Source organism: Eubalaena glacialis, chromosome 6, assembly GCF_028564815.1.
Source record: "Eubalaena glacialis isolate mEubGla1 chromosome 6, mEubGla1.1.hap2.+ XY, whole genome shotgun sequence".
Classification (NCBI taxonomy): Eukaryota; Metazoa; Chordata; class Mammalia; order Artiodactyla; family Balaenidae; genus Eubalaena; species Eubalaena glacialis.
In genome coordinates, this window is record NC_083721.1 from 99,992,238 (window position 1) to 100,009,347 (window position 17,110).

Genomic DNA, 17,110 nt, shown 5'->3' on the forward strand with positions numbered 1-17,110 from the left:
TGTTTGGTACATAGCATCTGAGCAGCTCCTTAAAGAATGGGAACAAACAAATGCCCTTTTGAAGCAAAACCACGAGATTCACTGAAAATAATTAGGCCTAAATTTTCAAAGATGACTGCAGTTGGTACAGCCATAGACATAGAGGCAACCATTGTTCTCATATTCTCATGTACAAATTGGGCAATTGAGCATGCAAATTGAAAATTGAAAATGAGGCATGAATTGACAGTGTGTGTGTAAGTGTGCACCATGCTCTGTGAATGTCTGTGTACTTCAGATGTTGGTTTTAATAAGACCAAGGCAAGTATGTGCAATTGGCGAGTCTGTTTCGTTTCTTAAACTCTTAAGATCCAAGGATTTTAAGTGATTATTTATTTGAAATACCTATCCATAATTGTTACTTACTCAATTTTTTTGGCTACAACTTGGGGAAGTCAGGGATCACAAATAATATATTTGAAGGTTATGCCTATGACGCTTAAACATGTGGTCCTCTAATTTGGGCAATTAAGATAATAATATTAGCTTCTACAGTTATGTGAGCAGAATAGCTTAGTCAGAATTCAGCTTAGATTCAGTCTACACAAATATTAGGCTTTGTGTGTTTCAGAAAGATCAGAGATAGAAAAGACTTACTGAGCCTTTACAATATTTGAATGCTAGTGCTTTCCTAAAATCATTTCATGGTGATATGTAATTTTTGTTTAAAGATAATTTGTGACATGTTTTTTTAAAAAACTGGTTTATATATATTTCCAAAATATATTTTTCTTTTATGAATTTTCTCTTGATTTAATTAAAATTCCTATATATGCATTAAAGATATCCTATTATATTATTCTTTCAAAATGTTTGTTTTGTTCAAGATGCACCAAAATGTTATGGCTTTATAATATTTTTATTAGTAACTTAATTTGAGTTTGTATACCTGACATGCAATATCTATTTTATTAATACAGCTTTCTGCTGGAAAAGTGAAATTAAAATTACTGAAGGAGCAGCTTCAAGGTAAACAGTTTACCACTGTATTATTAAATGCTGAAGGTATAATTTCTTGTTTTTACATTTGAATTACATAGAAAATTTAAGTGTTAGAACTGTTCATGCAGCATAAAGATTCTAAACCCAAAAATGGTGACTCTTTATCTTTGATACTCAAAATATATTTTATCTGTATTTTGGGGTGGGGTGCTTATTTTATGTCACAAATCAACTTAGGATATGATCATAATAATAGTATTTTTGAAAAGTGAGAACTTTCATAGCATTGTTCCTTAAACTCTAGGAAGAAAATTTTAGCAGTATAAAATTATAGATTGAAATTTTACTCTGGGAAATTAAAAGAATATTGAAAATTGCTTTATATTTTAATACAGTATTTGAAAATAGCAAAAACCAAAAATAAAATTTGAATTTACAGTAATTCTAAAAGAAATAAGATTTTTAAAATAGAGGGTAAACATTTAATTTGGATAGTTAAGATAATTTGATAGAACAAATTATAAAAATATATATAACTTATTATAGAAGTTGTTCTGTGTGGGCTTTAGTTTGATCCAGAGATGGGGCAGAATGCTATGGGAATTCTATCCAAAGCATAGTTTTTAACATTCTGTAATTTTACATGTCCATTTCAACTGAGTTTACAGCACAATGGATATGGGTGGATATGTGTGGCCCTGTGGTCACAGGGGGTGGGAGGGGGACTGTGGGCTCCCTAGTCTACTGGGAAGATTAGACTTGGCTACATGCCATTCTTATTGGGCAACTAACATTTATATACTATTTGAGAATTTAGAAATGTGCATACTTTCCTTTATCAATCAGAAAACGGAACATTGTATTTTAATGTGATTGGTCTTTTTTTTCCCTTTCAGAACCAGTGAAACAACCGTCTAATTATAAAATGGCAAATTCTTCTGAACATGAAAAACCCAAGATCAAAGGGAAGGTTTGTGGGCAGTGTGAGAACAAAGCCGCTCTGCTAGTACGTACACTGGAATAAGATCAGACTTTCACATGGGCTCATACACCTGTCCCGACTTAACTTGCTTGGTAGCCATGTCTTTTCCTTCATGACCATTACTAAGGGTGAAGTGTGCAGGCTGACAGGAAAGGCCAATGCTACACAATGCCCTGAATCTCATCCTCTCATGCTTGTTTAAAGACACCACCTAACTCTTGTCCTCTCTCCCTTGGATTGTGCCTATCAGCACAAGGACATGCTGCAGTATTTCCCGAACCAAAACTGGAACAGAAATTCTTCTTTGATCGCCACATCTCCCCCTGTACCCCTTTTAGTAACATTTCTAAAGAGTTGTCTACACTTGCTGTCATCACATTATCTCCTCCCATTCTCTCTCTCTCTCTCTCTTTTTTTTTTTTATTGAGGTATAATTTACCTACTGCGAAATGGACAAATCTTAAATGTATACACCCCCATCAAGATAATAGAATACCCCAGAAGGTTCCCTTGTGCCTTTTCCAATTAACTCCCACTACAAAGCCAACTACTATTCTGATTTTTAGCAGCATACAGGTAGTGGTGCTAAACCTATTGAAATTTATATAAATGGAATCGTATGGTATGTATTTTTCTGTGTAAGGCTTTGTTGTTTTTCTGTATTCTTGACCCCTTAACGTTTGAGTGCCAAGGGGCTTAGTCCTCAGGCCTCTTCTCTAGTCTGTTTATACTTGTTCTTTAGGTAGTTTCATGTACTCTCTTGGCTTTAAAGCCCATCTTTATTTTGATGGTTCCCAAATTTACATCTTTAACTCATATCTCTCCCCTGAACTTTCAACTCAGACTGCCTAATCAACACTTCTACTTGGATGTCTAACCAAAATCACTAATTTAATGTGTTCAAAATTCAACTCTTAATATTTCCCCATCAAATTTTCTCCCCCCCAAGGTCTCCTCATATCAATAAAGGTCAACTCAAACATTGCCTGTCCTGACAGCTCTTTATAAAATAGCAACAGCTGAGATGACTCTCTATAGTTTTGTGAAGCTGCCTCATTCATCTGCATAACATTTATCACCCTTTAGTGTATGTTTATTTGTTTATTTTCCACTCACCTACAATGTAAATTTCATGAGAGTAGGGATTTACTTTTGTTCCCTGCTGTGTGCTCGCCACCTTGAATTATGCCTGCAATTTAATAGGTACTCAACAAATGTTTGTTGAATGAGTCATTTCTTTAAAGCATTTCTGTTATTGAAAACACTGTTATCATTGAAGGTAACTGAAAGGAAGATATCCAATATATTTTGCAATTAAAATATTATACATACCTAGGAAGCAGTTTTCCCCCAAAGAATTTAATGATTATAACTAATGTGTGTGGATCACTGTAACTAAGATTTATTAAGTTTCAGAGAATTTAGTTATAATCACTTCTGGTTTAAGATTATATTACTAGCCTTATTTCATGGCAGTTTTAACTGAGCTCAGAGAGTTAGAGTGCTTTAAGTCTAATAAAGCACTAAAAATATTAAATGTAAAACCCTGGCTCTTGGTATAATGCTCTTACTTTTACCTCATACATCATACTATTTTTCTCCTTACTTGATATGATGGTGGAATTTTAACAAGTTATACCTATCCAGAAAAGTTCAGAAAATGTAAACAAATGCTAATATTCCTGAAGTTTGAAGTATGAAAGCTAAAAGGGTCTTATGGCAGAACTGAATTGTTGGAGTCCACTGTTGATCTGCAAAAGTATTTGCGTAGGAGCTATGAGTCAATATTTCTTATTAATCCTCTTCTATGTTGAGCACTTTTTAAAGGCCATGGAATTCAAACAATATGGCATACGTAGATAAGATCTGACTTGGAAATAAAGGCTCTGTTTTTCCAGAGAGAAGGAAAAGCAAGCAAATGACATTCCCGGACAGTGTAAATGGCATGTGCCTTGGCTGGAAAGCAGATGAGAGTGACGAAGCGTGCAGTGATTACAAAACTGATTTGCCTGAAAACTGCTGTAAATAGAAGTCAGGGTTTAGGCCCTAACCATTCTTAAAGAATTTACTAAGATTTTAAGAAAAGATGTTCCCTGATTTGAAATGAAAATAATATCCCATGATACTTGTTAAAAGCACAAAAAGTTATTTAAAAATTCAAGCTCGGTAGATGTAATGAACTCTATAGTGTTGAACTCTGAGGTTACCTGGTGTTCTTAGCTTCCATCATTTTAGATGGTCATGCTGACTGGATAATCAGAGTCAACCTTTCTATATCCTATGATATAGACCTTAATCAGGGAAAATTGTACAGGGATGGGAGGTGGGGAGTAAGAGCTTACATTTTGGGGGTTTGAATCTCAACTTTACCTGTTGTTAGCTATGTGAACTTCAGCAAATGACGTAATTCTTTTGTTTCTGTCTTCTCATTTGTAAAATGGGATAAAACGGGTAACAGTAGTATAACGACCTCAGAGTTATTGAGGATAATGGTTAATGCATGTGAAGTATTTAGCATTGTGCCTAGCACATTGAGAAGAGATAGTAAATTGTATGCCTTTTGTTGTTGGCACATTTTATATGTGTTGCATTCATATATGTTGGTGGTAAAAATAAAAGCCCCAATTTGCAGATTTCTTATTTTTAAAAGAAATTCCAGTGGCTTTAGGCTGTTTCTACATAACAAAAGTGAAATGGATAGTTAAAAATTACATATTAATTTGGCAAATGTGGATAATTTAATTAAACTCAAATGGTTCTGAAGGCTTAGCATAAGTGATCTAGCCTTGAACAAATTAAAAAGATATTTGCTAAAACAGCACTTTAGTATTCCATCGTCAAAGAAGCATCTGTGGTGGAATGGCGTCCTTATCTACATTTTTAGTATGTTCCTGCCAGTTATACAAACTACCTAAAAAGATTTTCCAGTTGGCGGTCATTTTAACCCAATTTAAATCCAAATGTGCTTGTATAACAAAATATATAAGCTTACTCTGTGACTCCAGCTTTGATCTTCCAGTATAACATCCGTTTGGCTACTTTCATCGAAAGTCTATTGTTAGCAAATATTTGGCTTAGAATTATATGCTGAAACTGACTCTCAGTCCTCTATATTACATTGTAAGAATGGTGCCAAACATTTATGAGAAATTCGTTAAAATATTAGCTGACATGTTGTAGAATACATTTTGAAGTCTACGTTAATACAATAATACTTCCATATGTGTATGTGAAATTATAGCTTTTAATTTTGCACTTAAAAATTATGGATTTAGATAATGTTTGTATCATCATTTCTCTAAGAGACTATAGCTCTTGAAACAGGAGTTGAAAGGCTAGGATTAGTTCCCATACTAGGGATAGTATTTATTTTTCTTCCACTAAAATTATAAATCCAGTTCTGTGTAGCTATAATCACATTTGAAAAATACATTTGGATTTTGATAAATACCAGACCATGCAATCATTTGACATTTTGGATTTATTTTATTGCAGATTTTATGAAGGTTTTCTAATAAATGATTAATACTGAAATTAATGGTCAATGATTATTAGTAATGTGGGTCATGGGTAAGAGCTTAAGCTTTGAACCAGACTCTGGGGTTGAAATCCTGGCTCCGTTAGCTGTATGACTGGACAAATTCTCAATCATTATGTTCCTTTGTTGCCTCATCTTCACAATGGAGGTACAATGGTCATGCTAACCTTATGAGGTTATTGTGAGGATTAAATGAGATGGAACATACGAAGCCCTTAGAACAATGAGTAAGTGCTCCCTGAATGTTGTGGATATTGTTATTGTTATTTGACCCTTCCTTTTTAGTTTCATTTTAGTTATATACAACTTCCTACTCTTTTAACCTATTTTTGGAGTGTTGTCCTAATCATTTCATATTTAATAAACATGGCTACATTATTGTAGGTAACTGCATCATCATGTGGGAACTTGCAATACAATTTTTAAAAATTAATGGACTCTTATTGGGTTTTATTTTTTTTTTATTGAAGTATAGTTGAGTTACAATGTTGTGTTAATTTCAGGTATACAGCAAAGTGATATATATATGTGTATATATTCTTTTTAAAAAAATTAATTAATTAATTTATTTTTGGCTGTGTTGGGTCTTCGTTTCTGTGCGAGGGCTTTCTCTAGTTGCGGCAAGTGGGGGCCACTCTTCATCGCGGTGCGCGGGCCTCTCACTATCGCGACCTCTCTTGTTGCGGAGCACAGGCTCCAGACGCGCAGGCTCAGTAGTTGTGGCTCACGGACCTAGTTGCTCCGCAGCATGTGAGATCTTCCCAGACCAGGGCTCGAACCCATATCCCCTGCATCGGCAGGCAGATTCTCAACCACGGCGCCACCAGGGAAGCCCTGTATATATATTCTTTTTCAGATTCTTTTCCCTTATAGGTTATTAAAAATATTGAGAATAGTTCTCTGTGCTATACAGTAGGTCCTTGTTGGTTATCTATTTTATATATAGTAGTGTGTATCTGTTAATCCCAAACTCCTAATTTATACCCCCCTAAGTTTAGTCTCCTTTTCTTCATCCAATACACTCTAGTGCCTTCTTACTCCCTGTGTGGTCTGCACCCAGCAGCTGCATGGGCATCACCTGGGAGCTTGTTAGAATGCAGGATCTTGGGTCCCATTTCAGACTTCCCAAACCAGCGTGTGCACTGCAAGGAAATCCCAGGAGATGTGTATGCATGGTACAGTTTGAGAAGTGTCACTGAATTGCGCATCAGGTCACCAGTGACCCGTACAAGGCAGAAGAACCTGGTCTGTCTCTCCCAGTCTGCCCCAGCTGCTTTATGCTTATTATACCCTGAGAGGGGAGAGGAAGAAGGGGGAGAAGGGTGGTGGGCACCCTAAAGGGAGAGGAAATGAAAGAGAGCTAAAGGGAGCGTGAGCTCCTTGGCACAGACTTTCTGACTGTCTCTCTCCAGGCCTCATGCTTTCTTATTTGTACTACTGGATGTCCTGAACCTAGGCCAAACTCAAGAAAATGGGGGCTACTAGCCATTTGCACTATTTTTTATCATACTGTAAAGGGTGTTAGAGTGGCTGTACGTCTGCACAGTAGTAATTACTCTTGCAGTAAAAATTCCATGTTCTTTTCTCACTTTCACCCTTGCTTGGCACCATCATAGGTAGAGGTATATCACATTTTCCAACTTATCTGAAAATTTAAAGAATGACATTTTAGCACCATAGAGAACTTGCATGACAAATACACACTTGTCTGTAATCATTTCACCAGTCATAAACATTGCTGACATGTTGATGAAGATCCATCCAGTTTTTTTCTTATACTTTTTTTTCCTTTGAGGAATCTTCTAAGAATGCTTTTAAAATCACATTTTGAGAATCACCAGTGAAGTAGTGCTGTTCAAAGAAGACTGCGGGGATTTTTGGAGACAAATAGTATACACATCCTTTGAAACTAATTGTGTCATGTAAATCCATACAGAAAGATAAAAGAACTCATAATGAAATAGTTTTGACCCAGAGATGTTGCTGTTAATTTTTACCAGGTTAAGAAGTTTGATCTGAGGTTGCCGTTTTTTTAGTGATTTATTCAGAAATTGTATATACATACATGCACCTAACACATATATCTAAAACCTACTTACAGCTATTATATTTATTTTGCTATGAGAGTAATTAAAGTTTACAAGTTAATTTTTCTCAGAGTTACATCTTAACTGGGACAAATGTCCCGTTTCCTTGGGCTTCTCAATTCTGCTGACATCTAGGTGTGTAATTGGAGAAGTAAAGATGAGAGCAATGAATTTTTTATGCACATATTTTCTCAAAGTCATATTTTATAAGATTGTATGATTTTTCAATATCTTTTAAGGTATGCCTTGAATGTGGAGAAGATTATTGTTCAGGATGCTTTGCTAAAATTCATCAAAAGGGGGCACTGAAACTCCATAGAACAACTCTTTTGCAGGTATGACTTTTTAAAACGCTTTACTTGTAGTGTATTTATAAAATGTTTCAACACAAAGACATATAAAACATGTTTAATTATCTAGAATTTAGGATGATTTGCATTAATTTGTAAAATTCTACTATCTACAATCTTTACATATAACTTAAAATTATTTTACTGAATGCTAATCTGGATTTTATTTTGCTGTTTAAACTGTGCTTTAATATAGCTCCTGAAACACTTAGCTTGATTAGAGTTTTTACACTATACATTCTATCTGTGAACTTGACATTTAAAAATTAGACAATATTTTTATCTATTGTGGTTTCAAATGAACACATGATTTAAGTATTATTTCTATCTAGTTTTAAAATAGAAATCTCTTGTTTTCTTCTCATGTTTATTTAAAAAAAATTTGTCTTTTATTTGTCCTCCCCCACTATTTTTTAAATAAGCTTATCTCTCAGGTTTCTACTTTTCCTCGTACATATCACAAACTTTTATTTATCCTCATATAGTTGTTGTTTTTTGAAATGCCTAAACTCAAACCCTGTCAGATGGCTTTAAGATTCTAATACTTAAACAATAAATATGGTTAAATATTGATATAACATTATACCAGTTACGTTTGATGATGCATTGTTTTGTCATAGATTTCATTCATTGTGCAGGGTCAGTGCTAGGCAGTGACCCTACACAGATGAATAACCCTAGGATCCTCCTCTTAAGGACCTGGAAATAAAAGTGAGAATCGAGTACCTTGTATAATGGATTGAAGGATTAAATATTATCTTGTAAATTTTAATATTGATATTATCTGTATTTAGAAAGATCACTGGTAGACTTCAATCTTTACATGTTGCTTCAACATATATAAATATTGGTAGCTCTCACAGATGCTGATGACCCAAGTCATGATAACCACAAAGCATAAAACTGACCTTACTTTTATCAGTATTTACCGAAGTCTGTTAACTTTTTTTTTTTTAAACAACAGCTCCTGTTTATTTATTTTTTTTAATTTTTATTTATTTATTTAATTTATGGCTGTGTTGGGTCTTCGTTTCTGTGCGAGGGCTTTCTCTAGTTGCGGCAAGCGGGGGCCAAGCTTCATCGCGGTGCGCGGGCCTCTCACTATCGTGGCCTCTCTTGTTGCGGAGCACAGGCTCCAAACGCGCAGGCTCAGTAGTTGTGGCTCACGGGCCTAGTTGCTCCGCGGCATGTGGGATCTTCCCAGACCAGGGCTCGAACCCGTGTCCCCTGCATTGGCAGGCAGATTCTCAACCACTGCACCACCAGGGAAGCCCAAGTCTGTTAACTTTTGAGTGGCTAGTCAGTGTTTAGAGCCTTCTGGCAGAAGTGATGGAGGGAAAACAAAAAGAAATCCACCAACTACTCCCCTGCCTCAGGAAGTATCCTAAGACCGGACAGTCATAGGAAATGAAAATTAATGTATACAAAAGTGAGTGTAATTGTTAATATGCAAATAATATAGAATTTAACTAAAGGCACGCCACTGTAAGGGTAAAGAGTGTAATTATCCCACTGTGAATTCTTGTTAGAATTTTCCATTCAATGATTTATTCAGCACATTTTCTGAATTACTGCTCAGTGAATTTAGGCACTGTCCTAGCTGGTGTGGAGGGTACAAAGAAGAATCAGACATGGCTCCTTCCCTCAACTTCAGTATTTGACCTTCAAGATTTATCTAAGTCTGATTCTCTTTTCTCTCTCCCTTCCTTCCCCTCTCTCTTCCAGACCTCTGTCCCTTTCTGCTTCTCTCAGTCCTCCCCCCCGCCCACATTCAATTTCAAAACACAGTCAAACTTTGCCATGATATGGTTTATTGTAATCCAGAGGCAGATATGACATGGGTCAAATCATGCTTACTAAAAGTAGTGTGACATAGCATATGTATAGTAAACATTGAGTGTTTTTCTATTCCATGTTAATGTCATTAAAATGGATATATTCGATATCTTAACATAGAAGAACATGATTTTTGTAAATTATATTCTTATAAAGTTCTAAATGTGGAATTGATGCTGAAGTGAGAGAATTAATATTTACTGAGTATAAGCTTCATCTCATCCCAGCATCACATTTTCTAGTTTTGGTTGCAGGGGAGGAAAGGTTGGTAAGCCAGAAACAGTAGAATGGTATTTAAGTTCCTAGTGAATTTCTAATTGTAGAAGATGCATTCATCTCTAGAAATTAACATAAATGAATTTCATAATATGTATACAAATCAAAGAGCATAGCAAGTAATAATGAATCCTTGAGAGTTTTTTTCAAATACGGGAATTCTCTTATGTATATATTTTAAAGTTAAATAATGATAAATAACTATATATCTTCTATATTTATGTTACTCCTCTGGATTGCCCTCTAGTCTGTGGAGACCAAAGTTGCTACTTGGTGCTATCTTGAGGATTTTCCTGGGAAGTTCATTGTCTGCTGGGGAAGTCAGATTGTGAGGCTGACCCTTAGAAAAGAGCAAACAGAGACCACCTGTATTGGGAGCTAAACATACATGGTTACTACTCTCTTTGTATATGACATCATTTTATGTACCCAGATTGCTAAGTAATGAAATACTTTGAAGGAGCTATCTTTTTTTAGATAATTCAAGTAAATTTGACCCTTTATTTTATTCAACTAAAATTTTAAAATAAAAAAAAAAGTTTTTTTTAAAGGAAGCTATTTCAGAATGTATAACCTACTCCTTCCGATCTTAGTAAAGTGTACAGTGGACAGAGTCTCACTATATATTGGTGACTCCTGCCCATTATGTTGATCAGTAGCTGTTAGAACAGTTAATAGGAGGTCTCAACTAGCTGATGTAATATGTGTCGCTACACATTCATCCTCAGAGATTTGCTCTTCCGGTTAGTACTTTATTTTTGCTCCTCTATCATGGCCTTATCCATTCTCTGCCATCCCATCTTGAATTTAATCAATTGTCCCATTAGCTATCTGCCATTTTCTTATTATTTCTGTGCACTATTTAGCCCTTTGTGTTTTTTTTTTCAGTCATCTTGCTTTTTTTCTTCTTGTTTCCATCATTCTTCCCTGTACATTAAGGTAAGGTTCTTGATGCTGTTGTGTCTTGGCCTGATGGCCATTGTTCAGCAGTGAGTGAATACCTCTTTCTCTTTAGCCCTCATTAACCAGCCATAGCATTTTCAGTTTTCCACCACTTTGGTAACTGTCAAAGTCATGAGATTTTTTTTGTACACCTGTAACTTATATAATATTGTACAGCAACTGTATCTCAATTTAAAAAATACGTGAACTGTGAGGACGAAGAAAAAGAAGTCATGAGATTTTTTTTTGTTGACTGTTGAATTCATACCTAATCTGAGAAGTTAGAGCAGACATCTTATATCTGAGTATTAAGCATTACTATATAAAAAGCAAGCATTCTAGGCTAATGACGGTTATACTTTATATTATTTAACCTATGTTGACATTTCTGGTTATTATGAAGAATAGCTTATTTTGAGTGTTGTTAATCATTTCAGCCCCCAGCCTACATACCAGTGAGTCTTTACAAAGTTCACAGTCAGTAGGGAGCATTTTGTCCTGGCATATCTTGTTTCACTTAAGAGATAAATCCCTGAAAAATTGAAGACAAACTATTACCATTTCCATGTTGGCTAACATAATTTCAAAGGGTCTTTCTTTTGATTTACGATTGATTAATACTTGGAAGTGATTTCAGCACAAGTTTTTGTTTTTGTTTTTAACCTTCTCTAACCTCTGTGAAATAGTTAATTATCTGCAAAATGATGTGTAAATTCATGAGGGGAATTACTAAGGATGAAAATTCTACTTCTGTATTTAGAATGATTTTCAACACTAAGGGTTAAAACAAAAGGCTTTTTCACTTGGTAAGCCTCACATTGGTGAAAAATAAGGCCTCAATATATCAGGAATTCCTATTTCCTTTTAACAACAAAAGATCAAAGAAGAGACAAGGTTAATCAGAGATAAGGGAAAACGGGGTGGGGGGGGGAACAAACGAAAGGCATTTCATTGTGAAGTATGACATGCGCAAGGGGAGGCTGGATTAAGAAAATCATTAATAGATTCTGGTATATATATTTTCTTAATTAGAATGGAGATTTTCTTAACTAGAAAGGAGAGACCTTGGGAAGAGGGGTGGTTAGTAATGAGAGAAGAGATAACTAAGGTAGAATTTCTATGTTTTCTAATATGAGGCATGTATATGCAGCCTCTTCACTTTTTTGTCTACGAAGTAAGGTATACCTACATAAATATGGATTATAAGTGAGAATATTTGTTTGCTTGAACATACCTACAGGAAAATAATTACCAGGCAGACCTCAGTTATCATAATACTATTTATGCTTTCCGACTTTATGGTAGATTTTTTTCTTTCATTTGACAATGACCAGTATCAGCTTTTAGGCTCACACTACCATTATTCTGTTAATGTTCAGGATAATACAGTAATTTTAGGTCATAGCTGGTCATTTGGTTAATATCGTGATTGCTTACTTGGATGATCCTAATGTACCCGTTTTAAATGCTGTGGACACACATAATGTAGATGCTATGTGTGCCACCCAGATCTTCCTCTTTAGAAATGAGACACTCACTACCCTAGCTGTCTGGAATGTTGCCTGCATTTGTATCATAGTTGAGTCTCTCCCCTGGAATTGCCTTTGCCCAAAGAGAACTGCCACCTCCAAGCCTACACTCCATCCCTGGAGGCAGCCCATCCTCTGGGCCAATATCTGGTCTATGTTAGGGTACAAATTCCCAGCTACCTCTTGCCTCAATTGGGAACAACTCTGATGGGCCATCACAGCTCCTCCCTTGGGATTGGCAATTGCATCAAATTCAACTCTCTGCTTTGCCCAGTTCTGCTTCCTTCACTCGCCCACAGGTGTTCTTCTCAGAGAACTCCCCAGTAAAAGTCAGGCAGGCAAATCTCAGAATTTGTTTCCTGGCCAACCTGACCTGTGACAATATGTAATTCAGAATGAGATTACAGTATAGATAATTGTTGGCCAGTTTTAGAGTGTACTGCAATTTTTGAAGGGCAATATATACCATCTCTTTCTTCACTTTCCATGTTCTAAACCAATTGAGAAATAGGTATTAGAGTCAGAAGGTAGAAATCAAAATATCAGTTTTATTATTGATACAATCAGAATTGGTGGTTGTAGCATGGGTGTTCAGACAGATCAGCTTCCTGATATTTCCTGGAACTGAACTTTTTGCCCTCCCCCCTGCCCCAATGTTATAGACTTTTCCCTTTGACAGGGCAAGACGTACCCAGAAAAACTCCTTAAAGGAGATCTAGACTGGAATACATCCCTCTCTAGACAGGTAGCCCTTGGAGAACCCAGAAGGGGCAGAGGTCAGCACACTCACTTTCTTCTCCCAAAGTCTCACAAATAAGATAGAAATATAGGGATGGGGAGTAAATGTTCCCTCAAAAAAGAATTATAATAAATTCACATGATTTTAGAGTCCAGGTAATGTCAATATCCTAAAAAAATTATAAATTTGCTATTTATAAATATTAGTGTTACACATAAGAAAAAATAAAATATTTAAAATATATATAAACAACTGAGTATTGGCATGCTTTTCTTTCTTAAATATAAATAATTCTGTATGATTCAATATGATTATAACTTTGAACTTCTGTCAAAGGATTTTTTAAACTATATTGTTATTGACTTTTTACTCTTTTATCTCTTCTGATAAATTTCAAATCGTGTAAGGAGAGGGACTGTTTCTGTCATGTTCATCACTGTATTCTTAGTGCTTAACATTGTACCTGGCATGTAAAAATCTCATTTTTGAATGAGTGAAAGCATGAATAAATCCTGAATGATATGCTCAAGCTCGTGAAATAATTTAAAATTACATTTTAAATGACAAAGTTTATTTCTCTCTAAATTTTGAAAACCAAAGGTTGGACAATTAAAAGAACATATGGTATGTTAATATGTTATGTTGGTGAAGGGTTAAGAAAAGCTTTTCCTCTTGTGTCTGAGAATTTGACCTTTAGTTAGCTTTCTAGCTCTTTTCCAGGGAAACAGATAAAGGTCCTAATGTCACCTATGTTCCTAGACAACATATTCATGGTAAACATGACTCCTCACTGGCAAATTGCATCTAACGGGAGGACTATAAATACTTGGGGTAAGCCACAGCTCCCTGAACATGGTGAGCTTTGTAGCTGGCACGTGGGCTGTGGGGCTCTGGAAACCTGCAGATGGGGATTGACTCTGGTGGGAAATAAGGCTTCTAAACCAGGTCTCTCCCTCATCTATCTGAGCTGTACTTCTGCGTGAACTATTGCCAGGACTCCCAAGAATAACAACTGATGCCGTCCCATTGGTAAACTATTGTTCCTGTTCTTATCCTTGTGAGCAGACTGTTGCCAAGAGGGGTTTGCTGACAGCCTGGTGAGTCTGAAAGTTTAGTTTACCCAGGTAGACTCCTTGGAGGGCATTGCAATTAAGTCTTTGATTAACCAGAATTTCTAAAGACAGAATGATGGGTTACCCAAAAGACAGATCAAGAGCACTTATAGAGGCATCATAGACAAGAATTTTTTAAAAACAGTTTTATTAAGATATAACTCACATACTGTACAACTTTTCCATTTAAAGTTTATAATTCAATAGATTTTAGTACATTCACGGATATGTGCAACTATCACCACAGTTAATTGTAGAACATTTTTATCACTTCAAAAAGAAACCCTGTACCATTTTGCTACTATTCCCATCCTCCTCTACCATCCTCCCTGCAGTCCCCTGGCAACGACTTATCTACTTTCTGCCTCTATGGATTAGCCCATTCTAGATATTTAATATAAATTGAATCATACAATATGTGGTCTTTTTGACTAGCTGCCTTTACTTAGTATAATGTTTTCAAGTTTCATCCATGTTGTGGCATGTATCTGTGCTTCATTTATTTATGGCCAAATAACATTCCATTGTATGGATATATCACATTTTGTTTATCCATTCATTGTCTGATGGACATTTGGCTGTTTCCACCTTTCGGCCATTATGAATAATGCTGCTGTGAATATTTATGGACAGCTTTTTGTGGGCATATGTTTTAATTTTTCGTTGCTATATCTCTAGTAGTGGACTTGCTGGGTTGTATGGTAACTCTAATATTTAATTGTTTGAGGAACTGCCAGAGTGTTTTCCAAAGTGGCTGCTCCATTTCACACCTATCAACAGAATATGAAAGTTCTGATTTCTCTGTGCCCTAGCCAACAGTTATTAATCTCACTTTTTGACCTAGTGGGCGTGAAGTAGTATCTCATTACGGTTTTCATTTGCATTTTCCCGATTACTAATTATGTTGAACATCTTTTCATGTGCTTATGGCCATTTTATATCTTCCTTGGAGAAATGCTGATAAGGATTTTTGAGAAGACAGTTTCAAAATGTGAGACATATTTTAAATATGGGACATTTTAATAACCTGCACTTCAGTGAAACCATAACTGTGATGATGATATTTTTAGGTGCCAGTACTAGGAAAAGCTAGGGAAAGGGAAAAGACTACATTTGAAAAGTGTGTAGAAAAGTAAGAGCAGGGCTTCTGTTACCACCAGTGAAGAATTGGAAGAACATTAGTGGTTCAGGGAGTATATTACAGAATCAAGTGACAGAGTTACAGATGCAGTGGAGAAGGAAGATGCAGTGCTAGGGTTTAATGCAGAGGTGGCCTGAATTCATCTCAAAGGGAAAAGAGGGTGTTTCTGTAATATTTATGCTAAAAGAATCTTTAAGATAAAACTCATATATGCAAGCTCAGAAGCTTGTAGAGATGTTGTGAGGATCTGATTAAATGACAACAAATATAAAAGTATTCTGCTCATAGCAGGTGCTCCAGGCATTAGGTTTTATTAGTCAGGATATAGTATTTGTAAAAATTCAATGCAGTTCTTAGACCATCTAAATTTAGAATCTAGAAAACAAAGTATTTTAATGATAATGACTCTAAAGAATTAATGAAATGGTTACTTTTGGTTTTAGGGATGTTTTAAAAAGTATTATAGTAATACATATTTTGGAAGACTTTTGTGAAAATACAGTGAGGTAAAATTTTAGAAAAATACAGACTTTCCAAATAGAAAATAATAGAAGCTCAATATTAGAGGGGACCATAAAGATCATTAGTCTGAGAACCTGTGACTTGCCAATAGAATATGACAAAGGTCAAGGGGTTTTGCAGATGTAATTATGGTTCCAAATAAGTTGATTTTGAGTTATCAAAAAGGAGCTGATTCTGGGTGGACCTGGCTTAATCACATGAAAGCTCTTAAAAGGGAGACCGAGGCCCTCCCTGAGGTCAGAGAGATCCTCTTTTTGGCCTTAAAGAAGTAACCTGCCCTGTAGTGAGAGGGCCTGGGAGAGGGAGAGGGCCACATAGCAAGAAAGTGTGGGCAGCCTCTAGGAACTGAGAGCAGCCTCAGGCTGGCAGCAAGCAAGAAAACCAGAACTTCAGTCCTGTAGCCTCAGGAACTGCATTCTGTCAACAACCTTGTGAGCTTGGAAGAGAACCCCAAACTCAGGAAGGAATGCAGCCTGGCCCACACCTTGCCTGCAGCCTTCTAAGATCTTGAGCAGAGCATCCAGTTAAGCTGGAATTAGACTCTGACTCATGGAACTCATGAGATAATGAATGTGTGTTGTTTAAAAAAAAATCGTTAGTCTAACCACATGTCTGAACCTTTAATCAATCACATCGATGCTGATTATTTGAGGAGTCTTTATAATTTACAGGTGCTACCCATATTATCTTACAGGTTTTTCATGGAGTCTGACAAATTTTACAGTAGTTTTTTCTTTTTTTTTTTTACTATATTTTATGTTCATTGGTATTTATGGGATAAAAATTGTCAATTGTGATGTACTACTTATACATAGTAGTAGCATTACTATGTATAAGAAAACGAATGACAAATTACTGATTGTTATTTATTAGTTAGTTTATTCTGCTATGCCTAAAAATCTGTTATTCAAATCATTGCATATTAAATCATTTGTTCTTCATGTATCTCAAATATGCATAATTGCTAAAAGCAGCTAACTCATCTGGATGCATTATACATGTAATATTAGTTGAAAACAATAGTAAGTACTTGCTAAGATAATTAATATAGTGCATAATTATATGGCATCAAAAC

General features: G+C 35.6%; 1 protein-coding gene across 1 annotated transcript in view; it reads left to right on the top strand.

Moving 5' to 3' along the window:
• ZBBX (zinc finger B-box domain containing) overlaps window positions 1–17,110 on the top strand; it is a 115,574-nt gene that overhangs the window by 19,518 nt on the left and 78,946 nt on the right. Inside the window, exons 5-7 of the mRNA XM_061193464.1 lie at window positions 960–1,008; window positions 1,878–1,987; window positions 7,828–7,923. Coding sequence (XP_061049447.1) covers window positions 960–1,008; window positions 1,878–1,987; window positions 7,828–7,923 — 255 coding nt within the window. The remainder of the gene's footprint in view (window positions 1–959; window positions 1,009–1,877; window positions 1,988–7,827; window positions 7,924–17,110) is intronic.